Source organism: Lagopus leucura, unplaced genomic scaffold (assembly GCF_019238085.1).
Source record: "Lagopus leucura isolate 7727_CA_CO unplaced genomic scaffold, USGS_WTPT01 Super-Scaffold_100026, whole genome shotgun sequence".
NCBI classification, from domain to species: domain Eukaryota; kingdom Metazoa; phylum Chordata; class Aves; order Galliformes; family Phasianidae; genus Lagopus; species Lagopus leucura.
In genome coordinates this window covers 592,834-617,014 of record NW_024962277.1, presented here as the reverse complement: position 1 = coordinate 617,014, position 24,181 = coordinate 592,834, and the positions used below count along the sequence as shown (strand labels likewise).

Sequence of the window (24,181 nt, the reverse complement as noted above, 5' to 3'; positions counted from 1 at the left end):
CATCCCCCCTCACCCCTCCCCATCACCACCTTGCGTTAACTTTTTTTCGAGATAACAGTTTGTAGCGGTGTAATTACCCACTTGCTGGCGGCCCTCCAGCGCATCTACCGAGCACGTTGCTCTTTTTCGCCCTTTTTCTCTCGCCTTCCCCTCCCGCTCCCACTCTGCCCGCTGTGTTTTTTCTGGCTGCCGTGCACTAACCTCGAGTTCAGAGGCTGATACAGGCGATGCTGCATCTGATGCTCGTGGGCCTACCTGGTGGGTAATACCGCTGCTGCTCTTCCTTTGCTTTTCCTCTTTTTTAAATTTAATTTAATTTTATTTTTTTAATTGCTCCTTGGCGAGCTCAAATCAAAGTTGTGATGTGTTTGGGGCTGCGCAGGGCAGGGTGTGGAGCTCAGTGTGGGGTGATGATTCTGGGATGAGTGGGATCCACATTTCCCCCAATGGTTTTAGGATAACAGCTGCCCATCTCACCCCTACCAGGCAGTGTGTGGGAGGATTTGCGAGGTTTCCATATAAGAACATGGGAGAATTTATTCCACACGGGCAAAGAAATGTGCGAATTGTGTGTTAGTTAGGAAACAGAAGACAAGCTGTGTTGTTCATAGGCAGCTCTGAGAGGGGCACAACTTTGTATTCAGAAACTGTAAAAGCTGATTTCTGCTGTTTAATAAGAGCTACGTTTAAAGGAAATCGCTGATGGAAAAAGTAGTGGGGGAAGATGCAGATAAATGCAAAGAAAAAGCTCCACATGTATTCCAGCACGGTTTGTGCCGAGGTGTAGAGATGGAGTTTTTGGTTCGTTCTCATTCTTTTAACCGTATTGGGAAAGGCATTAAGAAAATGCTGTGAGAGGAGCTGGTTACGTTGGAAGTGCTATTTTGGTAACTGCAGTATTTTTTTGCTTGCGTGACAAAATGTTTTGTATTAGCAGGAAAGCGAGGCAGCCCTGTCTGTAGGCTTGTCAGTGTAATTTGGTGCTTGGGTGACAGTTGCTACCGGTTTAGTTTGCACGGAGTTGGGAGTAAAATAGCCCATTAAAACCTGCTGCTGTGGAGTTTGGAGGTGAGAGGCTTTGGTGGAAAGCCTTGATGCTTCTGATAGCTGGCTGTTTACTTCAGGGTTAGGATTTGGGTGAGCTCACTGCTTATTCTCATTGTCTGCTTTTGCATGAGTATTGCAGAGAGATTTCCCCGAAGGCTGTCACAGAAGCGCAGTGGTGGGGTTGCCCAGAGGTGGGTTTGGTTTGTTTTTTATTAAAGAAAAATGTGAGTAATGGAGGCAGGCAGCACCAGGACGGAGTCACTCATCCGCACACAGTGAGAGGGAGTACTGTTGAGGCTGAAGCACGAGTGTGCCTGGAGGATGTCACTGTTGCCTTGGTTAGGCTGACACTGGAAACAAATTTTTGGCACTTTCAGAGATAGCATCTTTGTGTTTCTCTTCCTTTTCTCTGCTTTGCATGTGTTTTTTCTCTTCTCCCCATTTGCCTGCATCTCACCTTCTCTTTTCCTTCTCCTTCTCACCTGCTTTGCGTTGCTTTGAGGCAGCACCCACTGGAGGGCGACAGACACCTGTCCCCGTGCTGCCCCGTGTGGGAAGGGAGCAGACCCCACAGCCCGGGGGACAAAAGGCCGCTTCTCGCTGTCATTTATTAACCCGCATGTTTTATGTGTGGTGCCAGGGGTGTTTGGTGCCACACTTTGCAAAAAGCGGGAGCTGACATTGGGAGGTACTGGGAAGGTGGCTGTGTGCTTGGGGTGCTGGGTGAAATAGCCTGGGGCTTTGTCTGTAGGGATTTTGGTCTAGAGCTCAGCAGAAATTCGGAATAATTCAGATGCTGCTGTTTGGTTTTATTTTACTGTGCTGCAGCTGAGAGCGGGATGTTGTTGGCAGTGACTAATTTGTAGCTTTTGGGGGGGTTGCTTGGTTGTTTCTTACATGGCAGAGGTGAAATGTATGGACTGTGGCAGGAGGCTTTGGTGCATTTTAAATCCTGCATGGGAAAAGGTGCAGCATTGCTGGGGAAGAAAGGAAGGCACTTTGGATTAGCTTGCTTTTTCTACACAGAGCTTGTGGAAGCCCTGTGCCTGAGCACAGCTGTTTGTAAAGCCTCAGGGATGGATTTGTCCTACAGGTGATCATTGCAGATATTTCAGTGAGTTTCCTCTTAAACCAATACTCTGCAGAACCAAGACTGAGCTACATCTTGGTGGTCTCTAGCCAAGTCCTGTTGGCTGAATGTCTCCAAAGAAACCCTCAGGCACAAGCCTTTAAACAGGCTGCTGTGTCTCTCAGGCAGTGTTGTCCACAGTACTTACCTGAACACTCCTGTTATTGGAATTTTGTCCCTTCTTGCTATTCCAGTACCCTTGGTTTGGATAGAAACTGCCTGTTCCATCAGTAGAGGTATCCCTTGCACTGGTGCCCTACCCAGGCATTTAGTCACGTTCTGAAAAGCTTATGCTCATTTGTTTCTTTTAAATTTAACCATATTACAACACATGAGAATGGATGGGAAAGCAGTAGTAGTTAAGGCCTTTTACAGGTAATGCTTATTTGATTGCTCATACTAATAAACTGTGGATCATTGAAGAAGTGCAGTTCTGAATAGATTAACTGCTGGGATTAGTGCATTTGACTTCTCATCATTGACTTCACTCCTGTGAAGGGGGGCTGCTTGCAGGGCTGAGTCCTCATTTGGAAGAGAAGCATGAGGATGAAAATTCAGTGATTTAACAATTGTTGAATTTCTCCCATAAATGCATACTTACTTGAATCCTCAGCTGTTGTAATGCCATGGATTTAATTGATTTGTGCTAGCTGAGTATCATCCCAAGGCATGTAAACTCTAGGCGATACTCTTTAAATTACTTACAGAATAGCTAATATTGATATAAGATAATGTGGTAGAAATTAAATGAGGGTTGCCATTGTGCATTGTTCTTTCCTTCCCCCTGAGACAACCGTTGGAAGGTCTACCATGCTGCCAGGCTGTGATTCTGGAACCGTGTCTGGTGTCCTACAGCATCTGCTGCATTTCTGTCAGCCTCGTTTTTGTGTGCACGTCCAGATTCACACAAACAAAAAGCAGATCGGTACCGACTCTAAGCCCAAGAGCATCCACAAATCTTCCCAGCTTGGCTGCTGGAAGGGGAGAGTGAATCAAATCTGCAGCCAGCTGTAGGTGGGAAGCAGCAGGCAGATGGCATGCGGCTATGTGAGGGTGGCTGGTAAAAGCCATGTGCTCCTGGGCATGCTCATTCATTTCAGCAGTTATTGGATTTCCTGTTGTGGTTCTTTGTTGCCCAGCCCAGAGGAGTGCCTTTGGCTGTAGGACGTGGGTCTGAGTGCAGCTGGTGCTTGAGTGCTGGTGTGGAGAAACGATGATGATGTGCCAGAGTGCAGCAGTAGCACCCAGGGTTGGGGTGTGGGGTAGGTGGGCTGCACGCAGGTAGGAAAGCAGTCTGTATGTAGAGCCATAGGTGTTGGTCAGCTAAAATGTTAAAAGCTCCCTCTTTTTTTTTTTTTGCTTCAGATCATGTGGCATTTGCATTTTATTTCACTGCTGCAGTGTAGTTCCCTTACTCTTGAAACTGATCTAGGCAAATTTTCTGCAGTGTTTTCCATTGAATGAAAGAGATGAGAAGCAATCTGATTTGACATTGTTACTACCTTCAGTGCCTTGATGTTCTGCAAAACTAAGCTCACACAGAAGAAATTTAGAAAACTCTATGCATGCTGATGTTATAACGTGCCTGACTTGTCTTCCTGGACCCTTTTTTTTTCCTTTAAAATATTTTTTTTGCTTTTTCTTTTTTTATTTCCAAACAGGAAGAGAAAATCCACTCCGGAGAGACTTTTCTTCATGTAAGTGTTATTTATGCTTGTTTATAAAATTACAAAAGGCTTATAAAGATGATTAAAACGTTCCAATTCTGAACATTCGCCATCTGTTCATAGAACCAACTGTAGAGCATGTAAAGATAGGCTGTAGTTATGCTGCAATAATGCTCAGCAACTGTTACCTTAAATCTATCTGTGCTGTTCTTCTGTGCATATCACTGCAGAATGTGGAAACTCTGCAGACATTTAAGTAGCATGGCTGTGAAGTTGGTGTGTAAATCCTGAAGGGGCAATATTACAGTGGTAGTGGAGATGGATGGGTGAGAACTCATTTTAGCACCTCGGAGTCCCTGACCCCCAAACCCCATGACAAGAATCGGCTTCTCCACCTTGGATTCTACAAAATCCAAGTTGTGTCTGTAGAGCCGTTTGTTTGCGTGCACGTGTACCAGCGTGTGCATGTCTCTGTGTGAGGAAGAGAGAGTGTGTGTATGCGTATTTGGCCTCAAATAGCACATATAAGTATTTCAGGCCTTTTCTACAACCTGTGGTGATACCCATTAAAGTCAGACTAAAATGCCACTGTTGATTGGTGAATACTGTTGCAAATGTTTTGTTAAAGCATTTGGCTCCAGACTGGACCCTGGGTCTGGAAGAACCCAGTACAGTATTCTTCATGGGGCAAAGAAAGCTGCATGTCATAAAAATTAAACAGTTTTCTCCACGCCATGTAGCGATTTGGTTTCCTTGCAGATGTCTGATTTGAAAACTCTGAGTAGCCTAGTAAGCTCTGCTCTGGTATTTCTTCCTAGTAAATAAATCTGATTAAACGTTTTAAGGGGCTGCATAGATGAAGAGTCTCATTGCTTAATGCAAAATTAGCTTAGCAAGGAAAATGACTGCATTGTTCCCAATGCAGGGCCCGCTTTGCATAACCCCAAAGCATGTACTGTGTCAAGTGGCATGGCAAGCCCACGAGCGCTCACATCAGGCTGATTTCCCATAAATGAACATTTTTTTGGAAAAATAACATATATCTCTGAATTGCAGCACTCCATTTATGCTTGCATAGCAACTGCTGGTTAATATGTAGCAAAACGCGGTGTGGTAACAAATGTTTTTTTGCTATTGTTGAGCTGGAATGTTAGTTCAGCTTCTAGATAAAAGTGGCTTGCGCAAGGCGCCCTGATAGCCCATGGTTTCTGTGGCTTGTATGGTAGTTCCGTAGGCAACCGTGGTCTGCTTCTCTCCCTTGCTTCCCTTCATTTTCCATGGCAGAGAGGTGGGGTGGGGTGAAGGCAGAGCCGGCGGCCCTTTGAACCCAACAAAGCACAAGTGTGCGGCCTGCTGCCAGTCAAGCATCTGCAGCAAGCACTCTTTGTTCCAGTTGTGTTTGTAGGAGGAAAGTTAGTTGTAAGGCGCTTTAATTAATAGCTTTGAACAGTAAGTGTTCTTTGGCTGGTTTTATGGATATCATAGGGCCACCTTCCTGGAAAAAATAAAGTCCATAGTAAGAGGAAGGAACCCCCAGAAAGAACTAAGGAATCATCCTTTCTTATAGCTTGAATCCTAACTCAGACTAGTTCAGGGGGCTGTGTGTTTGTCAAGGTACATGATCATTTTTTTAAAGGCAACGGAGATTTATTATTATCATTCAGATTAGTATTTCATTGTAGTGTAGGAAATTAAAATCTGTACGTGTTTTCCAGAGATTTTATGCGGGGAAAAAAATAAAGAAAGGGAAAACAAAACAAAACAAAAAAAACCCCGAACTAACAAAAACCACCTTTAAAAAAAGAAGCTCCCAACCAGAGAACCCAAACAGATGAACCCTACAGAAGTGGCTGTATGGTGCCTGGAAACTGCATGGAATGAGTGTGCAGCCCCATGCAGCACAAGTCTGAAGAGTTTTCTCTGGACATGGCAATATAATAAATAATCGGGAGCCTCCTAAGTCCAATACATATGCTCCAAAATGAATGAGCAATGAAAGGTTTGTGGTCCATAGGCCATTTGTGGTGCAACCTTCCATCACCTGCTGTGGCTTTTCAACAGCTAACGGCAAGCTTTAAGCATCAGAGCCTCTCTCTTCTGGTTCTGTGCATGAAATATTATGACTTTGACTCAATAACTCTACTTGTGCCTGTCTGTGCATCAGCTCCCTTTAGCTTCTTCAACTGTGTGGGCTTCTGAAAGAGTTTAAACCTCAGGGACGGGCCTAGCGAGGCTGTTGCAAGATGGTGGCCCTGATGGGCAGCCACGCTCCTCCGAGCCCAGTCAGATGGGGCCAACTCCTGAGGTGCCAAATGCACCATGGGGGGTCAGCCCACAAGTCAGTCGCTATGACAGAAAGGACTTTTTGTGCCAATAACCAGCCTTGTGTAGTGGTAATGATAAGAGAGGGACCATCTTATTGTAGTCACTTTGCGACAAATACTACCACAATTCATTACTTTCCATCAGTGCCTCATCCTATGGAGGAATCACCACTGCCCATCTACATTGAGGAGGGGACAGAAGTCCCGATTGGTGAGTGCAGTTGGGATGGGATCTTTTTAAGGGGGGGTATAATGGTACTTGGGGTTTATATTCCTCACGTTTGTGTATACCCATTTGTCTTTGAAAAATTCTAAGGCTTGTTGCAAATGTTTTGTTTTTTATTTTCTCAATGCAAGTGTATTTTAGAGCTCCTGAGAATTGATAAATACGACAAAGTGTTGGTTCCCATCCAATCATAAGACAAAGCATGTGATTTATGCAGCAACTTCCATGCAGATGTCTTAACACAACATTGAGGATGGTCACAAATATCGGAAGAGGTAGTGCCCACATCAGCCTTTGACCTCAGCATTGAGATATTCAGAACATTTCAGAATATTCTGCCAGTTGGGTCAGCAGTTTCTGTCTTGCTTACACTGTCCTACCTGCAGACCGACATTGCACATCCTGCTGAAAAGCCAGGAGAAGAGTTAGGGAGGTTTGCCATTACCTGTGCTGCACATCAGAGTGCTGCACACCCCCACGTCTGAGCTCTGGTGCAGATGTATCATCACTACATGTATACCTAGGTTCAGTTTTGTTCTCATTTTATTGTGTGGTGTTAGTGGATTTTTTGTTTATTTCTTTTGTTATTTGTTGGTTGTTTTTTTTTTGGTTTGTTTGTTTGTTTGTTTTAAAAAAAGCAGTCTTTCATATAATCCATTAAGAAAGATATTAAAAGATCAGTAAGTTGGTCTGTGGTGATCTGTTTGGACTAGAAGGCTGAGACTACATCATTTCCCAGAGCCACTTATTCTTGGATGCATTCAGTAAGTGTGCCTTGGCTACCACCTGCAGAATCTGTTCTGTTGAGCAGTTGTGTCTCTTCAAATAACTTTTTCTTACTGTACATCCTGAATGTTTCCATCCCTACACTTAAGCAATTGCTCCTTGTCCTGCTGTCTTTTGAGCTAGATTAATTATGTGCCTCTACACATAGTACTTTGAAGGTATTTATAGGTGGATCACAGCCCAGGAGTCTTCTTATTTATAGACCGTATTAATTTATCTCTCTTACTCTCTCCTTAGATCATTCTTTGTTGTCCTTTTTGTGTTTTCTTCACTTTTTCTATCTCCTTGATAATCTGTGGAGGCTGAACAGTTCAGACTGTATATCCAATGCAGTTGTTCTGACATGGCAGCATGCTTTAGATTTCTGTATCACTCCTTCATATCTACAGATCCAAAATAGCCTAGCTTTGCCCCTTCTCCTGCATCATTCAGAAGCACCACATATAGAAGCTGAATTACATGGCTAATCTTACCTGCAGTCACCTTTAGGTCTTGGGTTCACAGCAATGTCACTGCTCTCCTGAGATGTAGGGCTTTTTATTAGCAGCAAAGCCCCATCCCATTTCATGCCACTTGGTTATGTTACCTCAGATTGATTTAAGACAGTATTCCTATGTATTGATATTAATGCTCTGGGATTTTTTCGTTTTAAAAAGAAGTTGTTTCTGTTCTATGATCTATAGAGCAAAGAAATACTAACAATTTTGTAATTTACTACCTATCACATCTGTCTTCTGCAGATTACCCTGGGATCCTTTTCCATTTCCATCATTCCTGTTTGCATACTTTCCCCTAGTTTTTCTTCTAGTTATAAAAATTCATCAAGTAAAAATGGACAGGTCTAGCTCTCTCCTTTCCTTCATGTTGTATGTTTTCTTCTTGTTAAACAGCTGAGATGTTGTTGCTGTGTTCCTTCTGTGTACGCTATGATGTGGCCTTTCCACATCACAATTAACTTTTTTCTCACCTCCTCTGGGATTGCAGTCAGCTGAACAACACCTGTCCCCTCTGGCAGAACCATCTGGTAGAACCCCTATGGTTGAACCATAAAGCTAAGTCCTGGACCTCGATATTGTCAGCTTGTCTGCCTCGCTGCACTGAGGAAATGTTGATTGCTGAGGTGTTGGTGTCTGCACAAGGAAAAAACAGTGAGGTTGATGAATGACAAAACCAACCAACCAAAAAAAAAAAAAAAAAAAAAAAAAAAAAAAAAAAAAAAAAAAAAAAATCCTGAAAAACATTCCTGAAGGTGGAAAGCTGTTAAGAAGATGTTTATTCAGTGCTTCCATGAGGGAAATTTGTTGGTTCAGGATCTGTGATGCGGCAATAGGCTGTGAAGTGCCCAGATTGGGGTGGGAGGTGCATCATTTCTATTTTAAATACGTATCTGGACTCTCAGCAGCTCAAGTTGTAGTTGAGGGAGAACGATTGGAAAAAAATAAATGATGCAGAAATGAGAGGAAGCCACAAGCTCTGGGTTTGGAGTTTGAACGCCTGGCATGGGTCGGAGCTTTTGTAATAATTGCATGCAGTATAAACTAGGAAGCTAGTCAAGCTAGGGAGTCAGCTGCAGAAGTCTGCTCTGGCTTTGGGCCTCAGTTGTGGTCCTGCTTTCCGTTCAGATTGCTGGAATGATCCAGGTTCAGGGTATCTATTCACACCTGTGTAGATCAGAATAGGACCTAAAAGAAGCCAGAAAAGGGCAGGCTGCAGAAAAAGAACGCACAGTGCAGTTGTTAAAACTAGTTAGCACAATTGTCACTTACTTTTAAAGCATTTGTTTGGAGAACTTAGATCATTTCCTCATCTAAAACACATTTTGGATAGTATACAACATGCTATGCTGTCCCAAGCCTGACCAATAGTTGTAGAGTGCTTTGTGACTTCTGTATTTATGAAAAAAATGGAGAAATCAGTCATTTCCGAGTCTAAATTTAACAACCCTAATTATTTCAAGCAATTTAAAAAGGAACATAAATCTCACTTGTTTATTACAGCTGCTTCATGAAAACAGCAGCCAAAAATAATAGCTTATAATGAAAATCCAGCTAACGCTTCATGAAATAACCAACAAAATATCTGCTATATGGGATCTGGCCAAAGGCAGCATTTCATTCTCTGGAAGGAGGATGTTTGCATTGAGGAGAAGGTGGTTATTACCTTAATGCTTTTTTTATCTCCTTGTGTGAAATGGAGGTATCAGCTTCTCAGCATAGATGAATAAGTCTTCAAACTGGAAGAAGGTCTGAGCTCTGCACACTTTCTGCATACTTTTAGTTTCTCAAGTACATTCCTAGAGGAAGGTAGGTAAGCTAGGTGCAAACAAACAACCCACTAGAAGATAAGTTAAAGAGTTCAGAAGATATTAGGTGAAGGAATAGGCAGAGCTGACTGTTGTTCATCATGGCTGGTTAATAGTGGGAAATGGTTTCAAACTAGAAGAGGAGAGGTTTATAAGGAGTTGCTATAAGGAAGGTTTTTACAGTACGGCCACTGAGGCACTGGCACAGGCTGCCCAGAGAGGTGGTGGTGCCCCATCCCTGCAGGCAGCCAAGGTCAGGCTGGATGGGCTCTGAGCACCTGATGGAGCTGTGGGGGTCCCTGTTCATTGCAGGGGGGTTGGAGCAGATGGCATTTAAGAGTTCCTTCCAACTCAAACAATTCTATGGTTCTTAGGTTCTATGGTTGATAAAGGAAAAAAAAACCAAAACCACCACCACCACCAAAAAAAAAAAAAAAGGAAAGAAAATATTTGTACTGGCAGTTGCTGTATTTGAGCCACACAGAACATCACTGAGGGAGTAATTGCCTCCTCAGGGATCAGGGAGCAATAGCGCTGTAGGTTGAGATGTTTGTTTATGTTATTCCTTCCAAGTCACATTTTGAGATCTTAGTGTTGTTTAATACTGCCTGTCAAATTAGCTGCAAAGGCACACAAAATCAGAATGTAATTCTCCACTGATTTACTCCAGCGGAGCTTTGTTGATTCCAGCGGCATTGCTATTGCTTTATCACAGTACAGATAGAGTCAGAGCCAGTTCCCCTTGTTCAGGGATCAGTCCTGCTGGCCTTGAACCCTGAGGCATGTCTGCAATAGATCTGAGTCCCTGCGCAGGCAGAATCCCAGCTTCTGATCTTACTGATCTACTTTTGCTAATGAATAGTACTGCCTGAGCAGACTTATTTAAGATGTATACGAGTATTACATAGAACTTGTTGTGTAGGATATTTTCCCCCATTAAATCGTCTCACTGTGATGGAAAACTCCATTAGCACTCTGAAACCATATTCTTCTGGTGGTTCTCAGAGGTCATGGTGTAGCCCAAGCTCATTTGGGTGATCTTGATTAGGGAAGAAGAAATTTCTTGTAATCACACGCACTTTCTTGTGCTGCTGCCCAAGTCCCTGCTTTTAAGCATCTCTGATGTCTCATTAGTGGTAAAATCTTTCCTGCATTTCAGACTCACTGAAAGATGCTTTGTTATTTTCGTGTTATCCCTTGATAAGACAGTTTTGTGTTCTTTTTTTTTTAAGCAGTCAGCTTAGGAGGTGCAACTTTCTCAGGCAGGGAGAGCGTTCAGCACCTTGAAGACAGCTGGCAGTGTCTCCAGGAGGTTGCCTTCCCTCGTTAAGGGAGAGAACCATTGCTGTCATACACACTTTTGGGTTTGCTCTTTCACGGGGTGCCGGCACGTGGAAAGCTTGATTTTTTTGCCAGGTACCAAGTGCCTTCTGCAAGGTATTGAGTGCCCTCCTGTCCTTTGCAGCCAAAAAAGAATTGATTGCTCTTGGCATCGGGCAAATCTGGACTCAGAAGACCACAGGTAGTATTCAGTTATTTATGTGCTTTTGCATGCCAGAGTTTGTCTGATTTGATTTCCCTAGAATACAAGAGACTTCAGGCATTAATGATGCTTGCCACTAAAACCATTATTTTATATTTTGAAAACAGTGATACAATAATAAGCATGACGATTATTTCATTGCCACAGGGAAATTAGGTTGTTTTTTTTTTTTTTTAATCAACTACAGTCCAAGTAACTATTAGCTCTTCAGATTCATTGCGAATGTGTGAGTTATACACCCTGACTGAGAAACATATTGCAATTTATTGTGGCACAGTGGGTCGCAGGACACATTGTGGAAAGCAGTAACTGGCATGCATTGTTCATTTGGGTGTTTTTGTTTGGTTTTCTTCAAGGAATGTGCTTTTAGCCTGACCATAACATGAATATTTTCTGATGTGCTGTCAGTAGGGACTTTTGCTTGTTTTGCACTTGACCTGGAGCTCACTCATTTGTCACTCACAGCACACACCCTCTATATCTGCTTCTTTCTGATGACTTGTGTTGTATACATGCAGTGTCAGAATGTGAAGGCTGAGCTTTCCACTCAGTGTTTTCACTTTTCGCTTTGTGTCAATCCTCTTCTTTCTTTAAATTCTAGTCTTCTTACTTACCCCAATAGGAAAATTCAGACTCCAGGTTATTAGGAAAAAATTGTTCACCTTGGAGGAGTGAAACACTGGGACAGGTTGCTCAGGGACTGTACAGGCTGCACTCTTGGAGATTTCAGAGCCTGACTGAACAAGGCCAGCTGTTGGCCCTGCTTTGCTAAGAGCCTGCTCTGCACGTCCTCCGGAAGTCCCTACATCCTAATTATTTTATGGCTCTGTTTAGTACCCAGTTCCTGTTCTGATTCAGCCATGCTGATGCACGTGTCATTATCTCCTACTGAAGGTCAGTGAAGTCACAGAGGTTTTACTCATGGGTGATCAAAGCCAAACCTCCAATGAGGGCAGTAGGTGAAATTCAGGTATCTCCGTGATTAGTTCAAGCAGCCTTGAAGAGAGTTCTGGGGTATCTGGGATTTAGTGGTCACCAAGAGCCCTCGCTCTGCCAGTACGTGCTGCTCTCCTCATGCAGCCAGGGCCACGTGAGGGACTTAATGCTGCACAAAGCATCTGCTTCTCAGCTCAGCGCCTTCCCAGCCCTGCAGCTGTCTGCCAAAGAGCTTGTGGTGTGCAGAGAGCTGTTGGTGAGCTCCAAAGGACAGCAGGTTTCCACGTGTCAATCCATATGCAAGCAGAAGGTGCCCTTTCTCAGAAGAGTGCTGTGCTCCCTGAACTAGATCTTACCTACAATGTGTGACCTGCAGTTGCTTAAAAAAAAAAGAAAAAGGAATATGGGAATAGTTTTGTAGAGTTGCTCTTCCCATACAGCCTACCTGGATAATGTGATTTATTTATTTTTTATTTTTCATCAGCAAGATTCTCTCTATTATGCATCCTCCTTAGCTGATGTAGTGGGTTGCTCTTTCCAGTGTGCACAAGGGCCTTGTGCCACACAGAGGCATCCAGCGGCATAACAAACCACACTTGATGAGTAGAACTGAGAACCCTTCTCCATTTCTCCCACAGTACACAGACAACAGATTGCAATTCCTACAACAGTATTTGCATAAAGAATGTGACTGAATCACCTGGCTTTCTGCTCCTCTTAAACTTACCTAGCACAAAACTTACCTAGCACAAAAATCCAGAAAAGTGAACCGGAGGATGTCTTCCTGCTTTCTACTGTCAGTTTACATACGAAGAGTTTATATGGCTCTCTCGGCTGTTTGCCATGCACACATCATTTATGGTGGAACTGCAAACAGTTTCCCACCTGTCTATCTATAGCTCTTTTGCACATGAAAGAAAGTCATGAAAAACAGTTGTTGTCGGGATGAAAACAGCTTTGGATACTACAGGTTAATGTGCCACGTTTGTTGTAAGCGTCTTTGCTGATGTGAAATTGCACTAAGAAAGCATTCATCCTCAGTGGTTCAGCTTTATGAACTGTGTCTGAGCTGGTAAACAGGAGTAGGGTAGGTTTACAGTAGTCAAGTTGGGACTATAAAAGCAACATGCAATGAAAGCCATCAGCTGGCTCTGAAAAGATAAGAGCTGGAGAAAACTGCTCAGGTGTTTGTATATTGTTGTGCTCTGTTTGGGGATGCTTACCTGCAAAAGCCAGCAGAAAAGCAAGCACCTGTAGCCCACAGGAGTGACAGTGGTTGCGCTGCAGTATTGTGGCACATTGAGTCAGCTTTGTTCATAGGAAATTCCCTGCAGGGGCAGCAGTGCCAATGTGAGTTCAGTAGGGCTGTTGTCCCAGAGCTGTGTGGGATCAGGGCGTTGTTTGTGCTTGGTGTGGGCTCAGCACTTTGCAACCCGTGGTATGCAGAAGTGGTTTATAAGTTCTTTTCCCTGGAGAAGTGGAATATTTGTTCGGGTGCTGTCTGCTTTTCATTTCTCTTGACATAAAATTGAACGCAGCTCTCTGAACTGATGTTAAAGATTGTCCATGGCTAAACAGAACTGAAAGTACACCCCTATTGGAAATCAGCCTGAAGCACATGGTGTTTCGAAGCATGCTGGTTTAGCGGTCAATACAGAAGTACTTACTTCAAAGAATAGATGAGGAGTGATCAAAAAGGTGTGGATTTTGATCAGATCGTGTCCTCCAAGAGGCCTGTAGGAAACTGGCCCTGCTTCTGACGTGCCCTACGTGCAGGGGCTGCAGCTGGAAGCTGTGCCAAGGCTGGGCTGGGTTTGCACAAACTGTGCCAGTGTCCAGCCTTGCAGGCAAGCACCTGGCACCAGCTGCACAAAGCAAGCAAACAGCACAGTGTCTGCACAGCTTTACTTTTTCCTTTCTTTTTTTCTTTCTTTTTGTGCTTGTTAATAGACCTGTTTTTCAAAATTGAGTTCTCCCTCTGAGCTCGTTCATCAGTGCTGTCACTTCTCCTTTTAGCGTATCCTCAGCAGAAATCCCCTGCTCTCTATTTTGCCCCACCATATCAGTAGCTTCAGATTCATTTCCGCTGCGAAACTTCATGTGTTTCAAGTTTCTGTTCCATTTATTTTTCTGGAAGGGAAGCAAACAACAACAGTATATTAAACCTCAGGGTGATTAGGAAGTGTCATACGGCTGAAGCCCTTGCATGGTGTGCTCAGCTCGGGCACTGCTGCCCCTCGATTATGGCAGTAAGGGCTGCTACCCCACCTCAGCCCACACAGACATCTCCTGCTGGGATATAGGCTGTGAGAAGAGAGGACTGTGGGACCTGCTTAAGCAGCTGCCACAGGTGGGCTCAGAGATCTATCCTCAGCTGTTATTGAATTAAGATGAATGGATAGAAACAATGAGAACACAACCTGGTCTTTGTATTGAAGTGTCCTGTGCAGATACGGCACAGGATCTGTGAGCAGATCAAAGCCTTCAGTGGCTATGGGAAAGTGGGCTCATTTTTCCAAAAACGTGTGCTCTTACACGTACCTCTTTCCTCCCTATTTAGGTAGCATACTGAAAAAGTGCAACAGTCTTCAGTTAAGAAAAATCTGACCGCCAGCACTTTTACTGGTCAATAAATTAAGGCTAAATTTAGAAGTAGTTGGGAAAAAAATAACACCAAATCAAAATTAAAAAAAAAAAAAAAAGGTGAGAATGGAACGATTTATTCCCCAGAATAGTGAAATAATAAATTCATACATTGAATTGTTCATTTTCTTCACTGAATGGGTACTTTATTGTTTCTCCTCCGTGCACCGGGGCACTGCTCTGCTGTTGAGGCACGGAGATGGCTCTCAGACATTAATATGCATTGTAAGTGCCTTGCAGATGTGTCACGTACAATCAGTACATCATTAATCACATAGAAAAAATTCAGTAGGCACAGCACACAACACTGACTATTCAAGTTCATAAGCTTTGTGTGCTTTCAGGTTTTTTCTTTTTTTATAGCAGGATGAGAGACATATCTTCGTAGTTTTTTGTGTGGTTTATTAGTGGCGATAGAACTTGTTTAATTAACACCAAGACTTACTTGAGAATTGCAGTCTTCCAAGCAACAGAGCTTTTGAATCAAGAACAAGGCACAGAAATGCTTGTTGCTTTAGCTGAAAGTTGAGTAACTGCAGGATGCAGGCTGAAAGGATGAAGATGCTCAGAGCTTACTGAGTCGTCTTTACAATGCCCATCCTGCCTGCAAAGCCATCACCTTGGATACACTTGGATACACTCTTGTGTTTTGTTAAGATCCTTCTCTTAAAGATTAAGGCTTTGAGAGGTGGTATCACGCAGAGAATTAATGTTTTTTCCCTTTGACAACAGGAGAGCTGGTACAGCAGAGAGCTCAGAGGGAGGCAGCAGGGAGCTGGTGCAGCTTTCCATCCTCCTGACAGTCAGGAGCCTGCTTGCTGGTGCATCAGGGGGCATTAAATTAGGTCAGCAGTTGGCTTCAAGTGAACAAAACCAAGCGATCGCTGGATATTTTCCCACATGTAATTACCAGTGCAGAGTGCCAGGGGTGAGCGCTTTCCATTTGTTCTCCCTCCTTCTGCCAAACCTCACATTCATAGACTCCTCCATATTTCTTTTTGTGATTTGGGCTTTCTTCTTTGAGGGGTGGACAGAACAGGAGGAAAGCAGCTCTCTGGTGCGGGATGCTTGGGTTTTGGGCTACAGGAGAGCTGCAGCTTCTGGTTTCCATCTCTCTGAGGCTGGGCAGCATCACCTCTGCCTCAGTCCCAGTCTGTAGGGACTGGATCGTGTTCCCACTGGAACCCATTGGGGTTTGATCTCAGTGGGTCTCCATTCCCCTTTTTTCCTCCCCACACAACAGGAAGGGAGATTTTAGTTTTCTCCCATTGAGTACATCCCCTGGGCTGGTTGTAACTGTTTTATTATTGCATATAAACAAAGTACAGCAAAATGAGCATCTGGAGCATTACATGATGAATTTTCTGCTGCTGAAATCTCAGTAAAGATTCCAAATTTTACAACAGCTCTGAGCTGCAAATAAGTACCTATTTGAAGTATTTGAAGAACCTGAATAGAAGCATCGCAGAGAAAAAGAGTATGTGGGAAAAAAGATATCCCTTGTCCAAATCACTACTGATGAAAAAGAAATTGCATTAAGCCTTGGGCTTTCCTTTCAGAATAGACTTCAGCTTTATGAAGGAGTATGTTTTCCTCCTGGACCATTTTCAGTAGAAGATTTTCCAGTTCAACCTTAGAAAACCAAAAAATGTGTGGTAGTGATAGGAAGAGGAAAGATGAGTAAATGAAAAGGGAGATGGCGAAAGCTGGAGGGAAAACTGAGAAAGAGGAAAGATGAATTGATAGATGATTAAATAAATATGCTTACCCAGGGAAAAACAACCAGGAAGAGAGGAGTCCATTAAAGACAAAGAGATTGAGTGAGAGGGAGCTGAGGCACTGCCAGTGTGTGCGCTAAAGTAAGGATATCATTTTTCAGAAGGCACAGATATTTTGTTTGATGAAGGAACTTGGATATGAGTTAAGGACAATAAATGAAGTCAGGTGCTTTTTAGGTACCAGTGTGGCTTCCAGGGCTGCCAAGCATGCAGGCTTTTTCTTTTGCAGATCAGGAAGACTTGCACTAAGGCCATAGGTTTGATCAAGGGGCTGTTTATTTTAATCACGTATTGATTGACTCAACCACACTGCTGCTTGAGGAGGGGAAAGCTGTCAGCATCAAAATTTACAGCTTTCCAAGTTCCAAGTAATCCTAGGAAATGAGCCAAACATCATAAATGCGGTTTTTATTCGGACCTGGTCCTACTACTGTTGAATTCAATACCAGCTTTTCCCTGTCTCTCAGCAAGAGTTTGAAGATGCTTATTCAAAGAGCAACTCCTCTGATCCAGCAATCAGGGCAGCTGGTTCTGAAGTAATCGTGAGTATAAATATGAAGCTCAAAGAAAAATACCAACAGATACAGGAAAATTCTGTTTTTAAGGGAGCGTTATGTTGATTTCCAAGATATGAAAGAAAAAATTTGTAGACAAATTCAAGAAATGATGATGTCCAAAGAGGTAATGAGTTTAAGTAGGGTTAGAAAAATTAATTATAATGTGATAAATAGATGTTTTTCAAAAACCACTGAGATAGAAAAGAAAGAGAGAGCATTGAGAAGCTCAAGGTACACAGTCTGCACAGGCTGAACTTGGTGGAGGAAGGTCCTTGAAAGCAAAAGCAGTGCATCACGCTGCAAAAATAGTCCCAAAATCATCCGTATAGACATGCAGTCATTCCTCAGGCAGAATTCCCATTAAGGTCAGAGCTACTCTGAGTACATACTTCGCTTTTAGTTTTCTAATGGAAGAAAGAACTATAAAACAAATATTCAGTTATGATTCTAGTCACAAATTGAGCATACCCAATCCCTATGTAAAGTTTATATGCAGTGACCGAAAGAGAAGTAGCTCCTTTGCTGTGGTTTATGATCTTCAGATACAAGACAAGACATGCACTTTTAGCACACACAAATATTTACAAATGCCTATCTGTGTGTACAGGCAGACTTTGATTTCTGTGTATTCATCGGAGCTTGGAAAACCACTTGTTTGAAGACTTGATTTGTAAGGATTATTGAGTGAGGTAAGCTCCGTGATGAGTTTGTCCTTGGGGCTCCTCCTGGGAGGTGTTACCCTACGTCGGTCTCCTGTCTCTGGCTGTAAGAAGCTTGGAGGGGATCATTACTGTAATCCCAGAGCAGAAATTGAACAGTGTATTTTCAGATGTGTGATCTGGGGGTTGTCTATCCAAAAAAGTCGGTGGTTCAGCAGTAATGTGAGTTGGGTCATTCTGACAACCAGCAGGTCGTGGTGGCCTTCCTCCATGTACATTGCTAACCATGAGGCCCCTGCCCAGCCTCCCCCTTCCACTACCCCTCATTTTTTTGCATGTTACGAAGGATTACGTTTCAATGCCAGTGTTTTGTAAAGGGTATGGGTTATCTGAGGCACAGGCTGTACGTGCAAAGATATGATAGCTGTATCGTGGCAGATGACCCAGCTCAAGTTAGCTATGAAAGCTCGCTCCTTATGGATAATCTCATAGTATTTTCCAGGGACTGCCATGGAGGTCAGCAGGAGAGCTGGGGTTGTTACAGGGGTATTTCCCATGAGGAAATCCTTGACCCAAGCACACAGGGCAGATGTGTGATTCTCCCGAGGAGCCCCTGAGGTGCTCCTGGCTGTGAAGAGCACAGACATTTGAGATGTGCAAAGACGCCATGCTTGCTCCCTTGTTCTGTTTTTCCACATTTTACCAGCATCAATTTGCTAATCGATAACTTTACCCTCAGTTAATTAGGATTTGTAAGAGTTTAGTAAGAGCAGACTCAGGCCTGGCTCCCCGTGCTGTTGGGTCAGGCTCTGGCTGTTGGGCTGCCCTCAGCCCAGCAGCACACTGCAATGGGCAGGCCTGACTGCTGCTCTTTATTTATCCCTATTAAGTTCATCAGATGCAGACAGAGCTTCCTGGGGCCATCCAAAGCTTCCTGGAGGGGGTACTCTCCCAGGCAGCCGTGTCTCTTGGAGGCAGACGCGTGTCTCCAGCAGGCAGACATGTGCCTCCAACTTGGATCGCTCCTTTTGGACTATGTGGTTGTAAGAGCATTTTCTTACAAAATATTTCCTTGGGGGATCAGATGGACTTAGATCTCGGATACCATCCCCACTAAGTGATACAGTAAAAATAACCTATTATTCTCTGGTTCTGACCTGGGCGGTGACAACATATTGTTTCAGCATCTCTGTCAGACTGTTTCCCTTAAGAGCCATTTTAACCTCACCCAGTGGGACATAGCTAAAGGAAATGAAACTCCAACCCCATTAAGGAAAAAGACAATGCCTTTCACTAAACAAACTTTATTTTCTTGGCTTTTCTTCGCCAAGGAGAATCGCCCCTACCCCCCACCCTTGCAGCCTTTGTAGGCAGTTCCTGTAATTGGGAATGGCTGGGTGGACACCAATGGTTGGCAGCAGAGGGGGATAAATCCGACATCCCTTGAACGTGACATGGACTGGGACTGCAGTCCCAGGTGGCTGCTTATTGTCAATTCCTATGGTACTGGTCGGCGGTACGTGCCTGCCAGCCACAGCTGCCGGCCCTTGAAACACAATTGGGTTTTAGCAAGACTAGATAAGAGGTACACAGCAAAGCTGGGCCGTTGCTAATTTTGTGCAGGCGTTAGATCACTACTGTACTGTGACCCACTAGCCAGAGCTCGTGACTTGCAACAAAACTGTGGTGGTCTTTTGGCATCAGGTGAAACAGCCATCCCAGAAGCAAACATGGGCTTGAGGATTTGCCATTTGCATGCTAAGAGAGGGATCACTTCTGTCTTCACCCTCTAGCTAAGGCTGATACAAAATTTACACTCAGTAATTACATTTGTGAGCATATCCACTAATCTGGGGTGTTTTAAGACAAATTACAAATATCTTCTTAAAATGCAGTCCCATGCAGTTACAAAGCAGGCATCTGAGAAAGCATCTTTTCACACGTGGTGTGCAGGTAATTATGATGAACCACAGGGCAATCAGCTTGTTCCAGGGAGAGTTAGGGTTACAGATTGAGAAATGCTGCACTTTCTGTGTAACACCGAGTAGCATTTGGGTCAAAGTCAATCTGCAGTGAGGAGGATTAGAGCTGGCAAAAAGTAAGTAAAGAACTCTCTATTGCAGGATAAAAATTGATCGCAAAAAATTGCAGCCCAAGCACAGTTTTTCATCTTAGAGGAGGCTAATATCTGTAGTTCCCCTTGTTTTCTGACTTGCAGGTTCTCAACGTGCCCAGTGCCCTGTTTCAGGATATTTCCAGTACCAGTCCCTGTGGGAAGCAGTTAAGCTCCAGTTTCAAACCTTAATCCTGCAGGGATCTATAAATGTGTGTGTCTCTTTGCCCCATTAAGCAGGTTTATGGCTATCCCAGCAGCTCACCAACAAATTCTGACAAACTAAAGAGTGTCCTAAGCACTAGGTGTGAGTTGTGCTCTTTTGTACACTTTCTTCCTCTGCTGATGGGTGTTTCAGTAACCCCTGTGAAGAACAGCTTCTGTGAGAGCTCTTACAGCCTCCTTTCCTCAGCCCTGAATAGAGTGTCGCCTGATGGTTATGACATTCTCCTGCCAGATGAAAGATATGGATTTGAGCAGCACAGGCAGCAAAAGGAAGTGAAATTAGATTTTCTCCATGCCAGCTTGATGTTCCTTTGGGGGCAACCTCAATCAGCTTGTCAGTGCCTCCTTGAAGAGAAGTGTGTACACCTCCTTTTTGATTTCTCCCACAAGTGATGACTGCAGGGGATGCTCCCAGGTGAAGCCTGTCTGGGGCTGGCAGTAATGTGCCAGTGTCCCAGGGAGGTGTAGGCTGGTGGATCCCTCTTGGCTGAACCTTGCCCAATACTAGGAGCATGAGTTAGCTGTGAAATAATTCCCCAGAGCAGCTAGGTGCCTGAAGGCTCATGCAGAGCTGGCTTTACAGTTTGCATTTAGTCACTGCACTGCTTTGCCCTGTGCCTTCTCTCTAACAGGAGTCAGTAGGAGTTGCTGGAGAGGACCTGGTGTCCAGCCCCATACCCATAGTGGGTGATGGAGATCCACCACTCTGTTGGTAACTTTCTCCTCCTGTGAGCTCTCTCTGCTGTTAACTAAGAGGCATTGCAGTTGCCTGTAACTGCAGTCAGCAGTGGTCTATTTTAAAAACAATAGAAAGTCATAATGATTAGCACTGGGGAGATTAAAGTTCCTTTTTAGATCATGGCCTGATAGGCAACTGCTGTCGCAATAAGTGCTTTGCGAAGCCCACAGATACATCAGTGGGTGAACTGGAGCTGCTGTGATGCTGAAATGTTAGCCTTCTGAATCTTTCCGTGGTGCATGGAAAGATTTACGGGTACAGCGATGCATATCTATCTCAGAATCATGTTCGGATTAAAAACTTCCTGCAGAGCTAATGTCAGCACAGGTTTCAGGTCACTGCTACAAGCTAAATCAGGTTAGAGATCAAAACCAGCAGGCAGGTAGGAGGCTTGCAGCTATCAACTGGGATAATCTGAAGCATGATTTTTTATGACTGCACCTGTAATGACATGTACAAGCAGGGAATGGTTGTGGTCTGGTATAAACTTGCTGGCTTGCCTGGATCCGGTGAAAATTTCACGTGCTTTTCAGCATCAAAATACTATGCAAAAATAGCTGGTCGAATCCAGCTGAAGTCACTTGAGTTATAATGAAGAATGAACTGGCCTTGTATGCCTGAGTTCAGGTTTAACATACAAACTACAAGCTATTCCTACATTATTTTCATTAGGCAATCTGTGTAAAGAGACACTTGTTAGATATAATAATTCTTGCTGTTATTATTTACTCAGCCTCTGACTTTTGTCTTTTACAAATTAAATATGTAAATCGTAAAGTAGGCAACTTGAATATGGTTTGAGTTTTGCATCAGGTGACTCATGCCACTGGATTTTTAATTAACTAAAAAGCCATCATTTTTGGCAAATTGTTCAGTTGCTACATAGGTGTGATAATTGAAACTAGAGGTTTATTTTTGTCCCTTTATTGATGCCAAGGGAAAACAGCACAGTTATGAAAATGGAATCAACTGCAAAGGTTTGTTCAGTTCCTGCAGGCTGATTGGGACAAATGACTTTCCATTCCAGTTTTTATGAATATAGAGTTTTCTGAAAGCTTTACAGCACTACAGGGAAAGGAAATTGCAGGCAATAAATGATGCAGGATGGTTTGTGTTATTGGGAAATAGAGGTTTTATCTGAAAATGTGAGAGGTACTGTTCTGCTCTATTTCACTTTTTTGAGCAGGAATCAGATGCAGTGATTTGTACCTTATTATGGACATGGAAGCAGCTTGAGACATTTGCCTGTATTGCAGACAGAATCTATGGTGCAGTCAAAGCTCAGTGCAGCCATTTGCTGTGCAGCTTTGCTGCACTGTTGTCTGTGGCCAGCAGGTAGGCAGTGGTATCAAGCTTTTGCTGTCCCCGGCATTGCAAGGACAGCAAGGAGGTGGCCACAGAGTCCCACGATGGTTTGTTTATTTGTCTTGGTCAGTGAAGGCAGCAGGTGAATGTATCTCCATACCTCAGTCTGATAAATAACACTGTATTTTGTGGGACCGAGTTTGAGTAAACAGCTCTTGCAGCATTAGACAGCCCTACCTGTCGAGACTTTTTAATGAACCCAGTGTATTTGTTTTTTTCTATGTAGAAAGCAGAAACATGGCAACAAAGGAAAAGCTTCAGTGCTTGAAAGATTTCCACAAGGACATCCTCAAACCTTCCCCCGGCAAGAGCCCGGGGACGCGGCCTGAGGATGAGGCAGAAGGAAAGCCGCCCCAGAGGGAGAAGTGGGCGAGCAAGATTGACTTTCTGCTGTCCGTGGCTGGGGGATTTATTGGCTTAGGCAATGTCTGGCGGTTCCCGTATCTCTGCTACAAAAACGGCGGAGGTGAGTATTTATTTCCTGCTTGTGAATCAGTCTCTCTGCCTCACTCTTGCTCTTTTCAGTGCCTTCTTCCCATTTTTAAAGAGAGTCATTCAGCATCTGTTTTCTGCCTTTTTCACCAGTCTTTGGGAGAGACTGTTTTATTACTTAATAGATTTTGTTAAAACTTACAGAAAACCAACAACAATTTGAGTTTCATATGCTGAATGCTTTGTACACCTTTGTTCTGCTACTATTGAGTCTGACTCTGATATGCTGTTATCAAAGACTCGTATTCTGTTATACAGTGCAAACAGAGTTACACAAGCTAAGGAGTGACTCAGTGTTAATAATCAGACTAAACATCAAACAATGGTTTCTGTTGGATTTCAGAGTGAGAGCATTCTGAGTCACGTGAAATTGTTGTGTGCCTAACCCCATTGTTATTGCAGATTTTCTTCTTCAGAAGGTAAGACAGTGCCCTTCCATTTGCATGCACCCATTGCACTTGCAGTATATGAATATGAGCAAAAATACCTCTGAATTAAAATTGTTGAATACTGACATTAAAGTATCAAATATGTTTCTTTGTTTATATATGTCTGTTAATAATTTTTAAACTATTCTGTGTAGTCACTCACTTTATCTCCATTTTATGCTATCATATTTTCTCCACAGGTGCATTTCTTATTCCTTATTTCATTTTCCTGTTTGGGGGAGGTCTTCCCGTTTTTTTCCTGGAGGTGGTGCTAGGACAGTATACCTCTGAAGGTGGAATTACATGCTGGGAAAAGATCTGCCCTATTTTCACTGGTTAGTACCTCTAATTGTCCCTTACTGCTTGAAGACACCTCTGCAAATCAGAAAGAGCAATGCAGTTCCCCTTGTGTCCATTCATTCAGCTATTTGCTCTGGTAATTGACGATACAATGTTGGTTCCTGGAAAGGTAGAAGTCGGAGAGTCTGAAGGACAAAGCGTTGTATTGATTTTGATGCAATCATCTTGTTAACTGGCAGAACTGCCAGTAAGCGAGAAACAGATTGCATATTTTGCCTCAAAAAGGCAACGGCACGTTTTATTCACTGGTACAGACAACGTGTTGTTTTGGAAAGCGAGCGCCTTTTACATGCCCTTTTGCAAAAACATCTTCAAAATATTATTCTGGTCTGGAAGTCAAAACGCTTTGGCCGTGTGAGAGCTTATCACTGGCGTCATTCGTCTCTTACTGATAACACCAAAACCTGCATGGCATTTTGTGCAGGATTCAGAGACAGGACTCTTAAGACTCATAACAGAGGTTGTCCTGGCAAACAGTCGTCTCCTGTTATTCAAGGGCTTTTGCTGGCAAATGAAGAATCATTCAGCACTCGCAGGAATTATATGAACGCTACTCTGAAAGTTAAGTAGAATGAAAAACAAAGGGCAGGTTAGCAGAATTACTGAGGGTGCTGCCTTATGTGATTCCCCTCTGCAGCCTAACAACACAGGTAGAATTATGAGGAATAATTGCATTAAATAGTGGGGCACTGTTCCCAGTTACATTCGGAAAGAACAGGTATTTCTCACTGACATGTCTCTAGCTCTGCCACTGCTGCTGTTACAGACATCCTCCAGCCCTTACATCACTCCATGCATCAGGGAGGACTTTCTGTAGGGCTTACTCTCCCACCTAATACTCAGAATGCTACTGAGCTCGATG

The 24,181-nt window shown here is 43.5% G+C and overlaps 1 protein-coding gene across 16 annotated transcripts in view; it reads left to right on the top strand.

Annotated features, from left to right (window-relative positions):
• The window catches only part of SLC6A6 (solute carrier family 6 member 6), a 114,244-nt gene that overhangs the window by 61,726 nt on the left and 28,337 nt on the right, over positions 1 to 24,181 (top strand). For 4 of the 16 annotated variants that reach the window (XM_042880168.1, XM_042880167.1, XM_042880169.1 and 1 more), the window contains 5 exons: positions 3,838 to 3,873; positions 6,313 to 6,378; positions 10,947 to 11,003; positions 22,266 to 22,505; positions 23,160 to 23,294. In XM_042880168.1, coding sequence (XP_042736102.1) covers positions 6,324 to 6,378; positions 10,947 to 11,003; positions 22,266 to 22,505; positions 23,160 to 23,294 — 487 coding nt within the window. In that variant the 5' untranslated portion in view covers positions 3,838 to 3,873; positions 6,313 to 6,323. Of the gene's footprint in view, positions 1 to 48; positions 259 to 1,176; positions 1,239 to 3,837; positions 3,874 to 6,312; positions 6,379 to 10,946; positions 11,004 to 17,545; positions 17,628 to 22,265; positions 22,506 to 23,159; positions 23,295 to 24,181 lie in introns of those variants that run through there. The other 12 variants (XM_042880172.1, XM_042880175.1, XM_042880178.1 and 9 more) reach the window with 9 other exon arrangements.